General features: G+C 45.6%; 1 protein-coding gene across 2 annotated transcripts in view; it reads left to right on the top strand.

The window, feature by feature from the left end:
- The window catches only part of DDX10 (DEAD-box helicase 10), a 518,528-nt gene that overhangs the window by 17,101 nt on the left and 480,226 nt on the right, over positions 1–21,201 (top strand). For both annotated transcript variants that reach the window (XM_063951594.1, XM_063951595.1), the window contains exons 2-5: positions 8,507–8,567; positions 16,702–16,832; positions 17,715–17,873; positions 21,038–21,158. In XM_063951594.1, coding sequence (XP_063807664.1) covers positions 8,507–8,567; positions 16,702–16,832; positions 17,715–17,873; positions 21,038–21,158 — 472 coding nt within the window. The remainder of the gene's footprint in view (positions 1–8,506; positions 8,568–16,701; positions 16,833–17,714; positions 17,874–21,037; positions 21,159–21,201) is intronic.

Here is a 21,201-nt window from a genome sequence, read left to right as displayed (position 1 = left end):
CTGGTGATACACTGTGACACTGCTGGTGTATATATCCTCTCTGGTGATACACTGGACACTGCTGCTGCTGCTGGTGTATATATCCTCTCTGGTGATACACTGTGACACTGCTGCTGGTGTATATACTCTCTGGTGATACACTGTGACACTGCTGCTGCTGGTGTATATATCCTCTCTGGTGATACACTGTGACACTGCTGCTGCTGGTGTATATATCCTCTCTGGTGATACACTGGCACTGCTGCTGCTGGTGTATATATCCTCTCTGGTGATACACTGTGACACTGCTGCTGCTGGTGTATATATCCTCTCTGGTGATACACTGTGACACTGCTGGTGTATATATCCTCTCTGGTGATACACTGTGACACTGCTGCTGCTGGTGTATATATATCCTCTCTGGTGATACACTGTGACACTGCTGGTGTATATACTCTCTGGTGATACACTGTGACACTGCTGCTGGTGTATATATCCTCTCTGGTGATACACTGACACACTGCTGGTGTATATACTCTCTGGTGATACACTGGTGACACTGCTGCTGCTGGTGTATATATCCTCTCTGGTGATACACTGTGACACTGCTGGTGTATATATCCTCTCTGGTGATACACTGTGACACTGCTGCTACTGGTGTATATATCGTCTCTGGTGATATACTGACACTGCTGCTGCTGGTGTACACTGGCACACTGATACACTGCTGCTGCTGGTGTATATATCCTCTCTGGTGATACACTGTGACACTGCTGCTGCTGGTGTATATATCCTCTCTGGTGATACACTGTGACACTGCTGCTGCTGGTGTATATATCCTCTCTGGTGATACACTGGCACTGCTGCTGCTGCTGTATATATCCTCTCTGGTGATACACTGTGACACTGCTGCTGCTGCTGTATATATCCTCTCTGGTGATACACTGTGACACTGCTGCTGCTGGTGTATATATCCTCTCTGGTGATACACTGTGACACTGCTGCTGCTGGTGTATATATCCTCTCTGGTGATACACTGGCACTGCTGCTGTATATATCCTCTCTGGTGATACTGTGGCACTGCTGCTGCTGGTGTATATATCCTCTCTGGTGATACACTGTGGCACTGCTGCTGCTGGTGTATATATCCTCTCTGGTGATACACTGTGACACTGCTGCTGCTGGTGTATATATCCTCTCTGGTGATACACTGTGATGCTGCTGGTGGTGTATATATCCTCTCTGGTGATACACTGTGACACTGCTGCTGCTGGTGTATATACCCTCTCTGGTGATACACTGTGATACTGCTGCTGCTGGTGTATATATCCTCTCTGGTGATACACTCTGGCACTGCTGCTGCTGGTGTATATATCCTCTCTGGTGATACACTCTGGCACTGCTGCTGCTGGTGTATATATCCTCTCTGGTGATACACTGTGACACTGCTGCTGCTGGTGTATATATCCTCTCTGGTGATACACTGTGACACTGCTGCTGCTGGTGTATATATCCTCTCTGGTGATACACTGGCACTGCTGCTGCTGGTGTATATATCCTCTCTGGTGATACACTGTGATACTGCTGCTGCTGGTGTATATATCCTCTCTGGTGATAAACTGTGGCACTGCTGCTGCTGGTGTATATATCCTCTCTGGTGATAAACTGTGGCACTGCTGCTGCTGGTGTATATATCCTCTCTGGTGATACACTGTGACACTGCTGCTGCTGGTGTATATATCCTCTCTGGTGATACACTGTGACACTGCTGCTGCTGGTGTATATATCCTCTCTGGTGATACACTGTGACACTGCTGCTGCTGGTGTATATATCCTCTCTGGTGATACACTGTGACACTGCTGCTGCTGGTGTATATATCCTCTCTGGTGATACACTGTGACACTGCTGCTGGTGTATATATCCTCTCTGGTGATACACTGTGACACTGCTGCTGCTGGTGTATATATCCTCTCTGGTGATACACTGTGACACTGCTGCTGCTGGTGTATATATCCTCTATGGTGATACACTGTGATACTGCTGCTGCTGGTGTATATATCCTCTCTGGTGATACACTCTGGCACTGCTGCTGCTGGTGTATATATCCTCTCTGGTGATACACTCTGGCACTGCTGCTGCTGGTGTATATATCCTCTCTGGTGATACACTCTGGCACTGCTGCTGCTGGTGTATATACTCTCTGGTGATACACTGTGACACTGCTGCTGCTGGTGTATATACTCTCTGGTGATACACTGTGATACTGCTGCTGCTGGCGTATATATCCTCTCTGGTGATACACTGGCACTGCTGCTGCTGGTGTATATACTCTCTGGTGATACACTGTGACACTGCTGCTGCTGGTGTATATCCTCTCTGGTGATACACTGTGATACTGCTGCTGCTGGTGTATATATACTCTGGTGATACACTGGTGACACTGCTGCTGGTGTATATATCCTCTCTGGTGATACACTGGCACTGCTGCTGCTGGTGTATATATCCTCTCTGGTGATACACTGTGATACTGCTGCTGCTGCTGGTGTATATATCCTCTCTGGTGATACACTCTGGCGCTGCTGCTGGTGTATATATCCTCTCTGGTGATACACTGTGACACTGCTGCTGCTGGTGTATATATCCTCTCTGGTGATACACTGTGACACTGCTGCTGCTGGTGTATATATCCTCTATGGTGATACACTGTGACACTGCTGCTGCTGGTGTATATATCCTCTCTGGTGATACACTGTGACACTGCTGCTGCTGGTGTATATATCCTCTCTGGTGATACACTGTGACACTGCTGCTGCTGGTGTATATATCCTCTATGGTGATACACTGTGACACTGCTGCTGCTGGTGTATATATCCTCTCTGGTGATACACTGTGACACTGCTGCTGCTGGTGTATATATCCTCTATGGTGATACACTGTGACACTGCTGCTGCTGGTGTATATATCCTCTATGGTGATACACTGTGACACTGCTGCTGCTGGTGTATATATCCTCTCTGGTGATACACTGTGACACTGCTGCTGCTGGTGTATATATCCTCTATGGTGATACACTGTGATACTGCTGCTGCTGGTGTATATATCCTCTCTGGTGATACACTCTGGCACTGCTGCTGCTGGTGTATATATCCTCTCTGGTGATACACTCTGGCACTGCTGCTGCTGGTGTATATACTCTCTGGTGATACACTGTGACACTGCTGCTGCTGGTGTATATACTCTCTGGTGATACACTGTGATACTGCTGCTGCTGGTGTATATATCCTCTCTGGTGATACACTGGCACTGCTGCTGCTGGTGTATATATCCTCTCTGGTGATACACTGTGATACTGCTGCTGCTGGTGTATATATCCTCTCTGGTGATACACTGTGACACTGCTGCTGCTGGTGTATATATTGTCCCTGCACAGCCACAGTCACTCTGTGATATGGGTGTTATTATCATCTCTGGTGATGGAATGTGGCGCTGGTGCTGCTGGTGTCTATATCCTCTCTGGTGATACACTGTGCCACGTGCCAACAAGTAAATCACTTGTCCGTAGATGGAAAATGCCTTTATACTGCCTCCTTTGCTTTATGTCGGCAAGATTCTATTAAAAAAATTGCGTTGGCTTTATCATAGGTCGCTCTCTTTATTATAACACCAGTTCTGTAATACCAGCCGCACTTGTATCTCATGCTTGGTCGTGTAAGGAGACTTCTAATCACTGTGCCAGCAAGTCAGTGTTGGGTACTGTTACCTACATGTCCGCTCAGGCTGATAGGATGGACCATTGCCTGAAAAAGACTTGTTTCAACTTCTATGCCCCCTTCATTTGTAAGTAAAAACCACATTCAGTATATTCCAGGCCATGGGCAGGAGCCTGGGTTGCGTAATTTATGATCTGCTTCTGCATCTTCTGAAGACATTTACCAACATGACTGAAAATATTATTATTATTATGGCACCAGTGGCGTAAGTTTGTCCCAGTTGCAGGAGGCAAGGAAAATATTGGTGCTATATATATATATATATATATATATATATATATATATATATATATATATCCAGATAAGTCCACACTCACTGCTACAGTCCACAACATAGGCGGTGCTCCATAAGGGGCTCCAGAGAAGTCCAAAATATATCCAAAAAGAGTACAGGCACTCACCACTTTTCCTTGAAAATAGAAGAATTTATTGCCACTCACAGGTGTGTCTCACATGGAGACAGTCAGCATAACAGCATATAGTGTCGACGTTTCGGCTCCCATCGAGCCTTCTTCAAGACAGACAGAAAAACAACAGGTGTATACCCAGCAGCCCATACCACACACTGCACCCAGGATTGCTTATGTAGCAAAGGACCACACACAGGTCCCGCCCATCAATTAGCCAACAGGAAATGACCATACTAATGAAATACACCTGGCAACCAACCTAATGAACTGGATAACAGACAGCCTTGTTACTCAAATAAATGAGCCATAATAGAATGTGGTGTAGAGGAGGAAAACTACAACATCCTAATGCAGATAGCGGCTAATCGCGGCAAATTGCTGCGAAACCGGAAGTAGCATGCGTTCCATTGGCCGTGGAACGCACGCCCAGCCGGTACAATACCGGAAGCACTGTGCGCTCCACCGCCGTGGAGCGCAACCACGTGACCGGAACTTCGGGAAGGCGCAGTACGGCTGTTAGCCGTCGCTCAGATACCAAACTAAAACACAGAAAGTTGTCATGAGGGCTGCTTATAATCAAAGCCCTGCGCGAATGCAGTAACTTAGAGCTAACATATAATGGAATAAACTCACATGGTAATCCCCGGAACATAGTATACAAATAATAAATGTTAACAAAAAATAAAAAGATGAATATAGATCTCAGATCTGATTTTAGTTGTAAAAATGACTGAAAAAGCACATAATGAAAGATAGACAGCAAATGGTTTATAAAGGCTGTAGGGCCACCGGACACTAACCGGATGGCCCAACCACCATCCCCTGAATAAACACGCCCAACAGGGCAACAACAGGGGAAGGGGAACAATGATAATTGTATACATGTATCCTAGGACACAAAGTGGCTCATATTGGGACCTGCAGTGTGACCCATGTCACAAATGGCAATCCAGGGTGCTAACCAACACATAAACAAATAAAACAAAAAAACAGACATACATAACATCACATAATAAACCACAGTGAACTCGGAAAGAGTTCGCTGTGTGTTTTAAAAAATTATTTAGTAATTCAGCGATAGCCCTATCCAAGAAAAATGTTGAATGGATTAGCCTCATTTAGCCCCCGGGGGGCTAGAGTGTCCAATTCATAGATCCATTTGGCTTCTCGTTGACGTAGTTGCCTTTCCCAGTCGCCCCCACGGGGAGGTCTCGGTACATGATCGATCAACATACACTTCAAACTGGATATCGAATGTCCTCTGGATACGAAGTGTTGTGCTACCGGTTTATCAGACATCTTGGAGATCAATGCAGCTCGAATTGATGTGCGATGGTTGGCCATCCGATCACGGAAGTTCCTTGTCGTCATCCCAACGTAGTAATACCCGCAAGGACACACAATGATATAAATTACATGGTCCATAGTGCAATGTAACCGCTGACGGATCATAATCTGTCGACCACTATGCGGATGTGCAAAACTTGCACCAGACATCATTGATCGGCAAGTGGTGCAATTGGGGCACCGATAACAGCCTTTCTTGCTGTCAGGTAGCCAGGTCTTATTGGTTGCCAGTGGCTGTAAAGTAGGACGCATTAACAGTTGTCTGAGATTTTTACCTCGTCTGTATGCACACAGTGGTGGCTGTAGATTAGACCCCTTAAATACTGGGTCTGAGGCCACAATTGGCCAATGTTTCCGCAGCACTTTCTCAGATTGTGATGAAGCGACATCATAAGTGGATGCAAATATCATTCTCTTAATAGGACCCTTGGCACCTTGGTCGTTGGGGTGGGAGTGCCTGTACTTCGCTTTCTTGAGACATCTTGCGACTGTTTTTTTGGTGTAGCCACGTTCATAGAATCTCTCTGCCATCGCACTGATCTGCTGCTCGGTGTCTGTTGGTAGGGTGTTATTGCGTAACACCCGCATAAACTGCGAGATCGGTAGACTCTCCTTGAGGTGGACCGGGTGGTGACTGGAGGCATGGAGAAGTGTATTTCTGTCGGTCTCTTTTCTAAAAAGGGTCGAGGCTAATCTTCCTTTGTGACGAAACAAAGTCACATCCAAGAAATCAACCTTGTCACGGTTGATGTGATAGGTGAAGCGGATAGGGCTATCGAGGCTGTGGAGGTGGTCAACCATCTCTTGAAACTCATTGTCGGTCCCTAGCCAAATAATGAACACATCGTCGATGTAGCGGACAAAAAATAGACACTTGGACCCAAACATAGGTATAATATTATTGGACTCATATTTGTGCATGTACAGATTAGCGTACGATGGGGCCAAATTCGACCCCATCGCAGTACCACTGCATTGTATGTAGAAGTCATTACCATAAGAAAAATGGTTCTTTTTTAATACTAGCCCAGCGAGGTCAAGTAAAAATTCCCCTGTTGTTGCCCTGTTGGGCGTGTTTATTCAGGGGATGGTGGTTGGGCTATCCGGTTAGTGTCCGGTGGCCCTACAGCCTTTATAAACCATTTGCTGTCTATCTTTCATTATGTGCTTTTTCAGTCATTTTTACAACTAAAATCAGATCTGAGATCTATATTCATCTTTTTATTTTTTGTTAACATTTATTATTTGTATACTATGTTCCGGGGATTACCATGTGAGTTTATTCCATTATATGTTAGCTCTAAGTTACTGCATTCGCGCAGGGCTTTGATTATAAGCAGCCCTCATGACAACTTTCTGTGTTTTAGTTTGGTATCTGAGCGACGGCTAACAGCCGTACTGCGCCTTCCCGAAGTTCCGGTCACGTGGTTGCGCTCCACGGCGGTGGAGCGCACAGTGCTTCCGGTATTGTACCGGCTGGGCGTGCGTTCCACGGCCAATGGAACGCATGCTACTTCCGGTTTCGCGGCAATTTGCCGCGATTAGCCGCTATCTGCATTAGGATGTTGTAGTTTTCCTCCTCTACACCACATTCTATTAAGGCTCATTTATTTGAGTAACAAGGCTGTCTGTTATCCAGTTCATTAGGTTGGTTGCCAGGTGTATTTCATTAGTATGGTCATTTCCTGTTGGCTAATTGATGGGCGGGACCTGTGTGTGGTCCTTTGCTACATAAGCAATCCTGGGTGCAGTGTGTGGTATGGGCTGCTGGGTATACACCTGTTGTTTTTCTGTCTGTCTTGAAGAAGGCTCGATGGGAGCCGAAACGTCGACACTATATGCTGTTATGCTGACTGTCTCCATGTGAGACACACCTGTGAGTGGCAATAAATTCTTCTATTTTCAAGGAAAAGTGGTGAGTGCCTGTACTCTTTTTGGATATATATATATATATATATATTATATTATATTATATTATATTCACAGACACACACAAATTTGCTCCTGCATAGCAAGCCTGCAGATTCTAACTATATGAAGCTACTACAAAACCGTTGCAACTGGGCAGATCTATGTAGGGGTCCAGCCACACACTACATAGATCTGCTCAGTCACTCACAATGCTGATTATTTCTCTGACAATTAATTTGCAAGTGTCATATCCAGGATTAGAACCGACAACCTTTTACACTGGAAGCATGCACCTTACTGGTGTAGATATCTGCTCTTGCATAGGAAGTATGACAATTCTACTTATATGAAGTTACTTGTAATTGTCAGAGAAATAACTTCATATAGTTAGAATTATCATGCTTCCTTTATAGGAGCAAATAGCTTCATCAGTAAAGTGTCTGCTTCCAGTCTATCTATAATAAAGAGGGTGTGATTTGTAAGGTGCAGTGACTAGTGGGGAAGTCGGCTACAGAAGAGAGAAACTGGCTGCTGTTAGTTAACTTAAATGATTAATGTCGCTGAACACATGGGGGTCAATTCAATTCGGCAACTTATGAATAGCGCCGGGAATTAGCTCCCGACGCTATTCAATTCAGCCGCTAGTTACCCGCAATTGTCGGGAATTCTTCTCTCATCCCCGGGGGATGAGAGAAGAAACCCGACAAAAGTGCTGCCTCGCGGCCGGCGCGAGGCTGATTCTGTCGGGAATCAGCCTCGCGCCGGGGAGTTAAGTCGGAGAATGCCCGTTCTCCCGACAATTCAACCTGTTTAGTCGGCGAGAACGGGACATCGCCGACTTAACTGGAGCTGAATTGAATAGCGTCGGGAGCTAATTCCCGGCGCTATTCATAAGTTGCCGAATTGAATTGACCCCATGGAGGTGCCCCCCTTCAAAGCAAGATCCCGGCAGCAGCTGACTCCGTTGCCTCCCAGAGTTCTGCCTCTGTATGGCACACATTGTTAGTGTTCAGGCATCATGTGTTGTGCTGTCCACCCAATTGTATCATATCGCAGTGTGGTGAGTCTAACATATGTATATCTTCCAGATCAACCCCAGTGAGATTTCCAGATTCTCAGACTTCCCCTTATCAAAAAAGACTGTGAGAGGTGGGTACAGAAGCTCTTTATATTCTCTTTATATTACTAAATATTGGGGGTTATTCAGGTTTGTTAGCAAACCAAAAAAACACACTAATGGGCACTGCAGGTGGGGCAGATGTAACATGTGCAGAGATATTTAGATATGGGTGGGTGATATTGTTTCTGTGCAGGGTATGGGACTCAGGGTCGACAGTGTCTAGGTCGGCACCCATTAGGTCGACACGGCCATTAGGTAGACATGAACAAGGTCGACATAAGTTTTTTTTTTTTGGGGTGTAGTTTTCTTCATAAAGTGACCAGGAACCCCAATTAGTGCACCGTGTCCCCTCGCGGCTTCGGGCAAGGTGCCTCGCTCCGCTACCGCTGCACTCTGCACATGTTACCATTCCCAATCATAGTCCATGTGGATCGTAAAGTATGAAAAAGTAGAAAAAAATGTGAATACCTGATATCGACCTAATGGTCGCGTCGACATATTTACTGTCGACCAATGGGTGCCGACCTAAGTGGTGTCATCCATGAGTCCGTATACCAACACTGGCTGATTTTTTTTTACACGGCACTTTAGATTTCAGTTTGAACACACCCCACCCAAATCTAAAGCTAGGTACACACTATACAATTATCTGGCTGGTTGGAATGAAAATCTGGTAATGGATGAGAGAAAATGACAATCTACCATTTGCTTCCAAACACTGGAAAACGAACAAAACCTGTCGTTTATACAAATTGGTTAAACACATTTTGCATTTTTGGGATCAAATGGTCGATTGCCATTTGCTCTCATCCATTACCAGATTTTCATTCCAACCAGCCAGATCTGACACATAATTGTATAGTGTGTACCTAGGCTAAAAAAGCTCTCTCTGCACATGTTACATCTGCCCCACCTGCAGTGCACATGGTTTTGCCCATTAGTGTGCTTTTTTGGTTTGCCAACAAAACTGAATAAGACCCATCATTTCATCAATGATATTACAAAAATCTATGTTTGACATGTTTAGATTTCTGTCATGATATGAAGTTCTCTCTACCAAATGTACACAGTGTTCTCCTTTAAATGGGGAACAAAAATAGAATATGCAGTATTTATAGGAACTCGCAGAATGTAGCGATGGTACAGCTCCATTACAAGTTCTGACTTTGGAACGATTTTTATGTGTTGAGAGTGGAAATAAAACTTACCGGCCGGAGAATGTAATGTCGCTAATCACTATTAGACTTAACGTGAATAAATGACAGTAGGTGATTACGGTAAAATGTAACTATTGTTTCTCTGACGTCCTAGTGGATGCTGGGTACTCCGTAAGGACCATGGGGGTATAGACAGGCTCCGCAGGAGACTGGGCACTCTTAAAAGAAAGATTAGGTACTATGGCCCTCATTCCGAGTTGTTCGCTCGGTATTTTTCATCGCATCGCAGTGAAAATCCGCTTAGTACGCATGCGCAATGTTCGCACTGCGACTGCGCCAAGTAACTTTACTATGAAGAAAGTAATTTTACTCACGGCTTTTTCTTCGCTCCGGCGATCGTAATGTGATTGACAGGAAATGGGTGTTACTGGGCGGAAACACGGCGTTTCAGGGGCGTGTGGCTGAAAACGCTACCGTTTCCGGAAAAAACGCAGGAGTGGCCGGGGAAACGGTGGGAGTGCCTGGGCGAACGCTGGGTGTGTTTGTGACGTCAACCAGGAACGACAAGCACTGAAATGATCGCACAGGCAGAGTAAGTCTGGAGCTACTCAGAAACTGCTAAGTAGTTAGTAATCGCAATATTGCGAATACATCGGTCGCAATTTTAAGAAGCTAAGATTCACTCCCAGTAGGCGGCGGCTTAGCGTGTGTAACTCTGCTAAATTCGCCTTGCGACCGATCAACTCGGAATGAGGGCCCATATCTGGTGTGCACTGGCTCCTCCCTCTATGCCCCTCCTCCAGACCTCAGTTAGTATCTGTGCCCGGCCAGAGCTGGATGCACCCTAGGGGCTCTCCTGAGCTTCCTAGAAAAGAAAGTATTTGTTAGGTTTTTTATTTTTAGTGAGATCTGCTGGCAAAAGACTCACTTCTTCGTGGGACTGAGGGGAGAGAAGCGAACCTACCTGCTTGCAGCTAGCTTGGGCTTCTAAGGCTACTGGACACCATTAGCTCCAGAGGGATCGAACACAGGCCCAGCCTCGGTCGTCCGGTCCCGGAGCCACGCCGCCATCCCCCTCGCAGGGCCAGAAGAACGAAGAGAAGTGGAAAAGCGGCGGCTGAAGACTCCGGTCTTCATTAAGGTAGCGCACAGCACTGCAGCTGTGCGCCATTGCTCCCTCTGCACACCACACACTCCGGTCACTGATGGGTGCAGGGCGCTGGGGGGGGGGGGGGGCGCCCTGGGCAGCAATTAGAGTACCTTACATGGCTAAATAGCACATAATACAGTTATTAAACTGTATATGTGCATAATCCCCCGCCATAAAACATATAAAAAAGCGGGAGAAGTCCGCCGGGAAAGGGGCGGGGCTATCTTCCTCAGCACACCAGCGACATTTTCTCTTAACAGCTCCGCTGGAAGAACGCTCCCCAGGCTCTCCCCTGCAGGTCCAGACTTCTAGGGTAAAAAAGAGAGGGGGGCGGGGACACACACATAAATTTAGGCGCAAATTGTGTATAATAGCAGCTATTGGGAAAAATCACTCAGTATAGTGTGCAACCCTGTGATATATAGCGCTGTGGTGTGTGCTGGCATACTCTCTCTCTGTCTCCCCTAAGGACTTAGTGGGGTCCTGTCCTCAGTCAGAGCATTCCCTGTGTGTGTGCGGTGTGTCGGTACGGCTGTGTCGACATGTTTGATGAGGAAGCTTATGTGGAGGCGGAGCAGGTGCCGATAAGTGTGATGTCACCCCCTGCGGGGCCGACACCAGAGTGGGTGGATATGTGAAGGTATTACACGACAGTGTCAACTCCTTGCATAAAAGGTTCGATGACATAACAGCTGTGGGACAGCCGACTTCGCAGCCAGTGCCTACCCAGGCGTCACAAAGGCCATCAGGGGCTCAAAAACGCCCGCTACCTCAGATGGCAGACACAGATGTCGACACGGAGTCTGACTCCAGTGTCGACGAGGACGAGACTAATGTACATTCCACTAGGGCCACCCGTTGCATGATTACGGCAATGAAAAATGTGTTGCACATTTCTGACATTAACCCAGGTACCACTAAAAAGGGTATTATGTTTGGGGAGAAAAAGCAACCAGTGGTTTTTCCCCCATCAGATGAGTTGAACGAAGTGTGTGAAGAAGCGTGGGCTTCCCCCGATAAGAAACTAGTGATTTCTAAAAAGTTACTGATGGCGTACCCTTTCCCGCCAGAGGACAGGTTACTTTGGGAGACATCCCCTAGGGTGAATAAAGCGCTCACACGCTTGTCAAAAAAGGTGGCACTGCCGTCTCAGGATACGGCCGCCCTAAAGGAGCCTGCGGATAGAAAGCAGGAGGCTATCCTGAAGTCTGTATATACACACTCAGGTACTATACCGAGACCTCCAATTGCTTCAGCTTGGATGTGTAGTGCTGCAGCAGCTTGGTCCGATACCCTGTCAGATAATATTGATACCCTCGACAGGGATACGATTTTGCTGACCATAAAGCATATTAAAGACGTCGTCTTATATATGAGAGATGCACAGAGGGATATTTGCCGGCTGCCATCTAGAATTAATGCAATGTCCATTTCTGCCAGGAGAGTATTATGGACTCGGCAGTGGACAGGTGATGCGGATTCTAAAAGGCACATGGAGGTTTTGCCTTACAAGGGTGAGGAATTGTTTGGGGATGGTCTCTCGGACCTCGTTTCCACAGCAACAGCTGGGAAGTCGACATTTTTACCTCAGGTTCCCTCAAAGCCTAAGAAAGCACCGTATTATCAGGTACAGTCCTTTCGGCCCCAGAAAGGCAAGCGGGTCAGAGGCGCTTCTTTTCTGCCCAGAGGCAAGGGAAGAGGGAAAAAGCTGCACCAGACGGCCAGTTCCCAAGATCAAAAATCTTCCCCCGCTTCCTCTAAGTACACCGCATGACGCTGGGGCTCCACAGATCAGTTGCTAGTCAGCGTAGCACTATCTCAGGAAATGCTGCATCAGCACGGCTGGATTCTGAATATCCCAAACTCACAGCTGATTCCTGCGAAGTGTCTGCTGTTCTTGGGCATGATTCTGGACACAGAACAGAAGAAGGTGTTTCTCCAGGAGGAGAAGGCCCAGGAATTATCATCTCTGGTCAGGGACTTCCTGAAACCAAAGCAGGTGTCGGTGCATCACTGCACGCGAGTCCTGGGAAAGATGGTAGCTTCTTACGAAGCAATTACCTTCGCCAGATTCCATGCAAGGATCTTTCAGTGGGATCTGTTAGACAAGTGGTCCGGATCGCATCTCCAGATGCATAGGTTGATCACCCTGTCCCCGAGGGCCAGGGTGTCTCTGCTGGGGTGGCTGCAGAGTGCTCATCTGCTCGAAGGCCGCAGATTCGGCATACAGGACTGGGTCCTGGTGACCACGGATGCAAGCCTCCGAGGTTGGGGGGCAGTCACCCAGGGAAGAAACTTCCAAGGACAGTGGTCGAGTCAGGAAACTTCCCTACACATAAATATTCTGGAACTAAGGGCCATTTACATCCTGCATGCACCCAACAAGCTGGGTGCTCCTGCTTCAAAGCAGACTATTACTCGCTGGATCTGTAGCACGATTCAACTTGCACATTTTGCGGCTGGACTGCTGCATCCTAAATCAGTAAAAGCCCATTCCACAAGGAAGGTGGGCTCATCTTGGGCGGCTGCCTGAGGGGTCTCGGCTTCACAACTTTGCCAAGCTGCTACTTGGTCGGGTTCAAACACATTTGCAAAATTCTACAAGTTTGATACCCTGGCTGAGGAGGACCTTGAGCTTTGGTATAATCCCCATGGTCCTTACGGAGTCCCCAGCATCCACTAGGACGTCAGAGAAAATAAGAATTTACTCACCGGTAATTCTATTTCTCGTAGTCCGTAGTGGATGCTGGGCGTCCGTCCCAAGTGCGGATTGTCTGCAATACATGTATATAGTTATTGCTTAACTAAAGGGTTTTGTTATGAGCCATCTGTTAATGAGGCTCATTTGTTGTTCATACTGTTAACTGGGTATAGTTATCACAAGTTGTACGGTGTGATTGGTGTGGCTGGTATGAATCTTACCCTGGATTCCAAATCCTTTCCTTGTAGTGTCAGCTCTTCCGGGCACAGTTTCCCAAACTGAGGTCTGGAGGCGGGGCATAGAGGGAGGAGCCAGTGCACACCAGATATAGTACCTAATCTTTCTTTTAAGAGTGCCCAGTCTCCTGCGGAGCCCATATATACCCCCATGGTCCTTACGGAGTACCCAGCATCCACTACGAACTACGAGAAATAGAATTACAGGTGAGTAAATTCTTATTTTATCCTGATAAAAACAAAGGCAGAACCAGTGACCAAGCAAGATGACAAGTACACGTCAGTAGCTGCTCACAAGGTGACGAAAAGCCCTTTATCACTTGTCCCCTGTGATATCAGGGGATCAGCAGCTTTTACCGACGATCGGGATGCCGGCCATCAGTATACCGACAACAGCAGCCCTGTCAGTATGCCGGCAGCGGGGCGAGAGCAAAGAGTCGCCTTCCGGGCTTGTAGCTCGCTGCGCTAACCACAGGTTCTGTTTCCACTGTATGGGTGTCGTGGACACCCACCAGTGGGAATAGCCCCTGTTAGCCATGATTCTGGCTGTCGGTATTGTCACGTGCCGGGATCCTGATGTCGCTATCCAGACCGCCGGGATCCCAACTGCAGGCAACTCTGCTGCATACTGATATCGGGGCTCTTCACCGCTACGATCCATTCACAGAAGGGGTTATCGTGGAGAAATCTATCTCTGATGGTGCTCCTAATTAGTGTAAATATCACTAGTATCGGGAAAGTGTTTCAGAGAAGAGTGGAGAGCTCGGCTTTCTGTTTCACTAAAATATTGTATTCTGAGGATGGCTCAGTGAGCCTCAGTGCGGGAGAAGGGCAGTGACGAGTGCTAGCTTCCTGCCTCCTTAGTTTACAGCGGCCAATCAGAATCCTATATTTTGTAAGCTTGCGAGCAGGGCCCTCCTACCTCTGTCGTTATTACCCAGTTTTGTGTTATCACTGTTCCAATTTTAAAGCGTAACAGAATATGCTGCGCTACATAAGAAAATGTTAATAAATAAGTGTCCCGCAGTGTAGGAAACAATTGTAACAGAGCTAAAATTCTTCTTACCTCTGTGTTGCTGACTGAGGTAGAGAGCAGAGGAGAGGGTGCAGGATGTGTCTGCTGTGGCCTGACAACATTTGATGGTCAGCGGGAGGGACAGTGTGCAGGAACGCTCTGTTTGTCTGGGATGTGCTGCTTCTCATCCCCGACCTCTGCCGTGGGAGCCTACAGAGCCCATGGTTCAATCAACTGCAGCGATGGCCAGTAACCGTGACATTCGTCTACACTGCGATCATGGATCACAATTGCTTTCATTTGTATTGATCAGTGCCTCACTGGGGCCTGCTTGACCTGTATGGTTTTCTAAAGGCTTACTAGGGTATTCAATTATCAGCAAATTCGCGGCAATTTTTCGCCCGAAAATTTTTCGCGGCAATCGGCCGAAAATTGCCGCGAAAACGCTCCGTTTTTCAATTTTACGCAAATTCGCGGCAATTTTTCGCCCGAAAATTTTTCGCGGCAATCGGCCGAAAATTGCCGCGAAAACGCTCCATTTTTCGACCTATTCAATTCCGACCGGGTTTCACGTGAAAATTCTTGCAGTGAAAAGTGCAGGTGAAAATGGGAAAATCAGCCTGTACCCCAAAAAATGCTAAACTAACATAGGAAAACAGAAGAGAAGTGTGTTAGAGATCACATTAGAGAGTTTTTGGGGACTTAAATTGTGTGAAATGGCGGTTATATGCATTTTTTTTAAATGCAAAAAAATGATAGAAAGCAAGTTTTTTTGAGCAAAATAAATGCTCATTAAATTTGGGGTACATGAAAATGGGTATAAGTATATATTTGGGTCATTTTAGGGTACTTTAAAAAAAAGTGGAAACAGACCGATTACGCCCATCTGCAAGCCTAAAAAACACCAGTCCCACTCATAAAGCACCCCAATATACCTGTCCCATACCTTGAACCCCAATTTCCATCACTTTTTACTTTTTCACCCCAAAAATGACATGTCATTATTGGCCAATTAAAAATAATTAAAAACTTCAACGTGCCTAATTAGTCATAAAGGGGGGTGTCCCAGGAGTTCTGTACCATATCCAAACATTTTTACCTTAAAATAGGACTTTTCCCTACTTTTCACCTGCTTCAGAGAAGGTGAAGTGAAATTAGTGAAAACATGATCACCGATAAATTTTCCAGGATAATTGAATAGGCTGTAATTGCATTTCACGTGAAAAGTCCGGTTTTTCACCCGAAAACCGGACTTTTCACGTGAAAAGTCCGTTATCACTGCTAATTGAATATGGCCCTTAGTATCTCTGAACCCCCCCCAAAATAAAAAATAAAAATAAATAAATAAACAACCCAAAAATAAACCCAACCATTTAACCTGCAGAGTGGCAAGCACGGGTAGATGCTAGAATCAAGTGGGCTAAGGGACCTTTTCCGTAAGGGGGAGGAGTTACGTTGCAAGGGGGAGGAGCTAGGCCAGCGGGATAGTTCCTCTACTATCCACGCCACCAACTATTACCTTTAGTAATTAGGTGGCGAGCGAAGCGGAGCGAGCCACCGTGCCCGAAGCGTTGCGAGTGTACTTTTCGGGTACCCTGTTCGCCTGTAGCTCCTCCCCCTGGTGACGTGTCTCCTCCCCAAGGTACGTCACAAGGTCCCTTCTCCCACTCCGATATAGAACCAACCGGCAAGCACGTTGAAATGATTTCACATCTGTACATATGTGAACTTTTTATAAACACAGCCCAAAATGCTACACTTTCTATTATACTGTAGGTAATAAATCTCAGGCATGGGGAAAGTTGTACACTGGAAGGGATCAATGCAGTTGTCCTTTAATGGAATGAAATGCGGCATCTGTGGCTATCTGCATGTCACGGAAGCTCATCTGTCTTTCCTCGCAGGTTTGGTGGAAGGTCAGTATCGGATACCCACAGAGATACAGAAGCAAACCATAGGTTTAGCCTTACAGGGGAAGGATGTCCTGGGAGCGGCTAAAACCGGATCTGGCAAAACTCTGGCGTTCGTTCTTCCTGTAAGTGACGGTTGTGGTGCATTGTCTCTTCAGCAACCTTTTTACATAATTATCATTTAGATGATGGAAATTGTCGCGCTGAGTTTACTTCATAATCTGCTTGCACTTGGATCAGGGGGGCACAGATATGCTGTTTGACTCAGGATTTTGAAGGGACAATTTTTTCAAAAACTTTTGAAAAATGGTTAATTTATAGACGTAATTTTTCATTTGAAAATGATAAAGTGAAAGTGACTGAGACTTTGTGCTTTTCATTTATAGTATACTTAGTAGACATGTAAAACTCCATTGCATTTATTACAACCATCTTGCTACCTCATTCCAGTTCTCACCTGAATATTCCATTCTTGTGCATGCTAGCCTGGTTGTGTCTGGTGGGGGGTGGGGGAGAACCCCTGCCTCTCTGATGGGACTTTGAATTGGAAGTTGCCGCCAAACCAGAAAGAGGCCAAAAGGTTGATCTGTTAGAGAGGCGACTCCATCGTGCCCCACTCCACACCAGCCATATAAGCCAGGTATCACATAAACATACATTTGCGTCCCACTGCCATGCGCCTGATTGCAGAGTTTCTCTATGAAACTTACAACTGCATACTAGACCCATGGAGACACCAAGGGGTAAATTTACTAGAGTGCGGACTTACAAAAGTGGAAGTGTTGGCCTACAGCAACCAATCATTCTAGCTATGGTTTTCTAGGATGTGCCAGATAAATGTTAGTGAGAATCTGATTGGTTGCTTTGAGCAACAGTTCCTCTTCTGTAAGCCCGCACCTTAGTAAATTTACCCCCAGCTCCTTATCACGCCAGCTTGAAGAGCCCTAATATAGTATGTGTCTGGTTACTGAACTGTTTACTTTGAAATATACCATTGTGCCTTGTAGGCTTTGGAATGCTTATACCGCCAGCAGTGGTCAGCAGATGATGGTCTAGGGGTCCTGATCATCTCTCCCACCAGAGAGCTGGCCTACCAGACCTTTGAGGTACTCCGGAAGGTGGGTCGGAACCATGAATTCTCAGCAGGACTTGTCATTGGAGGAAAGGTTTGTACCATTGTGATTTTTATAAATTATGAAGCCAGACTTTTTATATTATTTTTTAATTTTATTCCACAAGCTTGAAATACAAGGAAGCCATCATGGCAGCTTACCCATCTCTTGAGGTAGGGTTTCTGTGATTTATCATTTTATCAGGAGGTTTTATTTTCACATGCTGATCTATCACTTAAGTTAATTAAAGCAATGATTGCATTAATATATATTAAATTGTCTATAATAGTGACTTGCAGAACAGGCTTTTTTTTTTTAAAGCGCAATCATTTTCAAGGCTGTTTTTACCTTTGCAAACGATTGCCGCTTTAAGAAAAAAACACGTACAAGTACGGCCGGGATCACAGAGCTCTGAGTTTACACTGCATTACATCTGGCCCCATATGCCAATGAGTATGTGTCCTTCCAGTCTGTGCTCTGTCCCTCTGCCTCTAGGCTCCTACCCAAACAATACTTCAAAATCTATGTGGATCCTCTCGCATTGCAACAACGTTTTCAAGTCCCGTCCCAATCCCCCCATTATATATAGGGTCCGAGTATGCCAGCAGTGCACTATGCTGGCCGATCCCTGAATTTTTTTTTAAAGGGGCAATCATTTCCAAGGCAGAACCATGCCTTGTGAAGGATTGCCCCTTTACAAAAATATCCACGATCATATGGCATCCCGCAACTCCGGCGAACTTGAACCCTATTACATATGCCCCTGTGCCTGGTCTTTTTTTCTCTCCCTAAATTGAATAATACTAATGGCCATCTTAGATTGCTCATACGATTTCATATACTTCCATTTAAGACCAGATCTCTTATTCTAAATTTGTTTTCCAGCGTACGACCATGTAAACTGAGCTTTCAGAGGTTACAGATTCCGATACAGGTTGCCTTAAGCTGGGTACACATTACACAATGTGTATTCCCAGCCGATCCAACCGGCCCCCCTGGCAAGGGCTTACCGATGCCGGGTCTGACGGCGAGAGCCACACAATATGCTGCATTCTACAGCATGTCATCGCTAGCGACATCCCTCATCGGCCCTGCTGCAGGGCCGACCAGGGATGTCTCTAACGACCGGTGGGAGTGCGCATATCTTGGGTACACACTGGACTATGTACCCGATATGTCACTCCAATCCGCAGGATTAGACGACATATCATCTAGTGCAGAGGTTCCCAAACTGTCTGCTGTGGCTCCCTGGGGTGCCTCGGGACACTTGCAGGGGGTGCCCTGGTTTGGTGGTCCAGGACCAATTCAAATTATTCATGGTCAATATAATAGGCAAAACCAGTGCTGGTGGCTGCCAGTCATAAAATATGTGGTCAAACAGAAGCAAATCTGGTCCCTCACCACACAACTGACCCTAAGGATGACATATAAACATGATCTTTTTAATGTAATATTTCTTTCTAAATTTCTCAATAAGAAATTTTTGGCCTAAGGGTGACGTGAAAAAAATTCTTAAATTCTAGGGAGCCGTGATTCAAAAAAGTTTGGAAACCACTGATCTAGTGTGTACCCAGATTAAGGTCCTCTTTCTTGCAGGAAGTACATATTAAAATTGTCCACAGAACACTTATTTCACAAAGTCCGAGGCGCCACCTGGTGGAGAATGAGTCCGGTTTTTACCCAGAGTGTAAAAGACTTCAAGCAAATTTCTTTCATAACCTGTTGGAATGTCCCAAAATTCTGACTTTTTTGGATAGTTATGTTTTACATTAATCATATCTTCACACTTCCCCATATTAAACACCCACTGGCGATCTTGTGTGTTAATTATGCATGCTGAGATTTGTGTCGTGAGAAGTGAAAGATTCTCCCGCTGTTAGTTATTATCTTGACAGCTGCAAAGAAACGTATTTTACGCCCTTGGTGATCAACCTCTGCCCCCTGCTGGAAGAATTGAAATCTTTTCTGTTGCAATTATTAGCTCAGGCTGCATGACCTCTCATTGAACAGGGAGTGCTTCAATTCTATAAGAGATTGGGATTTAGATTTTTAAGCCCACAGGAACAAACTCATATTTTTAAAATATTTGAAACCACAAGTTGGTATTTGTATTGTCAATTATCGTAATCCTTTTCATCAGGAAAGTTATTATTTCTTTATTAACAGTTTCTTATATAGCGCAGCATATTCCATTAATGTAGGAACTTCATGTCTTGGTGAATGGACCTTTGAACCAATTTTTTTCTTTTGTTCTATTTGCTTTTTATTATTTTTGTTTAGTTATGTGCGTTAGTAAATAGAATGTCTTTACTGTTTCTAGAGGAGTTAGGGGGACATTTACTAAGCAGTGAGGAGAGCAGAGAAGTGAGCCAGTGGAGAAGTGGCCCCATCAACCAATCAGCAGCTCTGTATCATTTTGTAGTATGCAAATTACAGATTTTACTTCAGTGCTGATTGGTTGCCATGGGCAACTTCTCTATTGGCTCACCTTCCCCGTTCTCATCATTGCTTAGAAAATGTCTCCCTTATAGTCCTTCATCCATCCAACATGTTGGATATGCAAACTTCAACATTTACATGTTTATATGCTTAAAATTATTCACCTGCTCTCCTTACATAGTCCTGCGAGACTCCGATTACCTGTTTTTCACATATTTCTATTTTGTTGCTGGATCTCTTTCTCTGACCTTGTTTTTTTTAATTATTTTATTTTTTATTTACAATCTGTATGGCGCACACTGTGCTAAATGTTAACGTCACATCAAAGTTCAAATTAGAATCTCCTTTTTTTTTTTCTATTGCATGTTACATATTTATTTTACATCTCTATTTTTTATTATTGATCATTTTGAAGGGGTCTTTGGGAATACCCTCATTACAAGGACAGGGGTGTTAGGGTAAGGCTGCTGGGAGGAATGGTAAGGTTCAGGAACCCCCGGGGAGGATCAGGGATGGAGGGGGGTGGGGGGGGCTTAGGTTTAGGCTGCGGGGAGGGATGACTAGGGTTAGGGGGCTATTGGTAGAAGGTAAGTATACTTGCCTTTTCCTGTCGGAATTCTGATCATCAGAATGACGCAGTCGGTATTCTGACCGCTGGCATCTTGTCGGCTGGAATTTCTGTCCCGACCCGTTGCAACGGCACATCACCCCACTCGCAGCTAACTTAAACCTTTGTGAATTTTCTGCTTCTTTGACTTTTTTTCTTTTTCTCTTTTTAGGACTTGAAGCAGGAATCTGCCCGCATTCATCGTACAAATATACTTATCTGCACGCCTGGACGTCTCTTGCAACACATGGATGAAACATCCCTTTTTCATGCCAGTAATCTCCAGATGCTAGGTAAGTGAGAGGCTGCTTCCAACTTGTGTAAACTAGGGCAACA

This window comes from Pseudophryne corroboree, chromosome 2, assembly GCF_028390025.1.
Source record: "Pseudophryne corroboree isolate aPseCor3 chromosome 2, aPseCor3.hap2, whole genome shotgun sequence".
Lineage (NCBI taxonomy): Eukaryota > Metazoa > Chordata > Amphibia > Anura > Myobatrachidae > Pseudophryne > Pseudophryne corroboree.
This window is presented reverse-complemented; position numbering and strand designations above follow the sequence as displayed.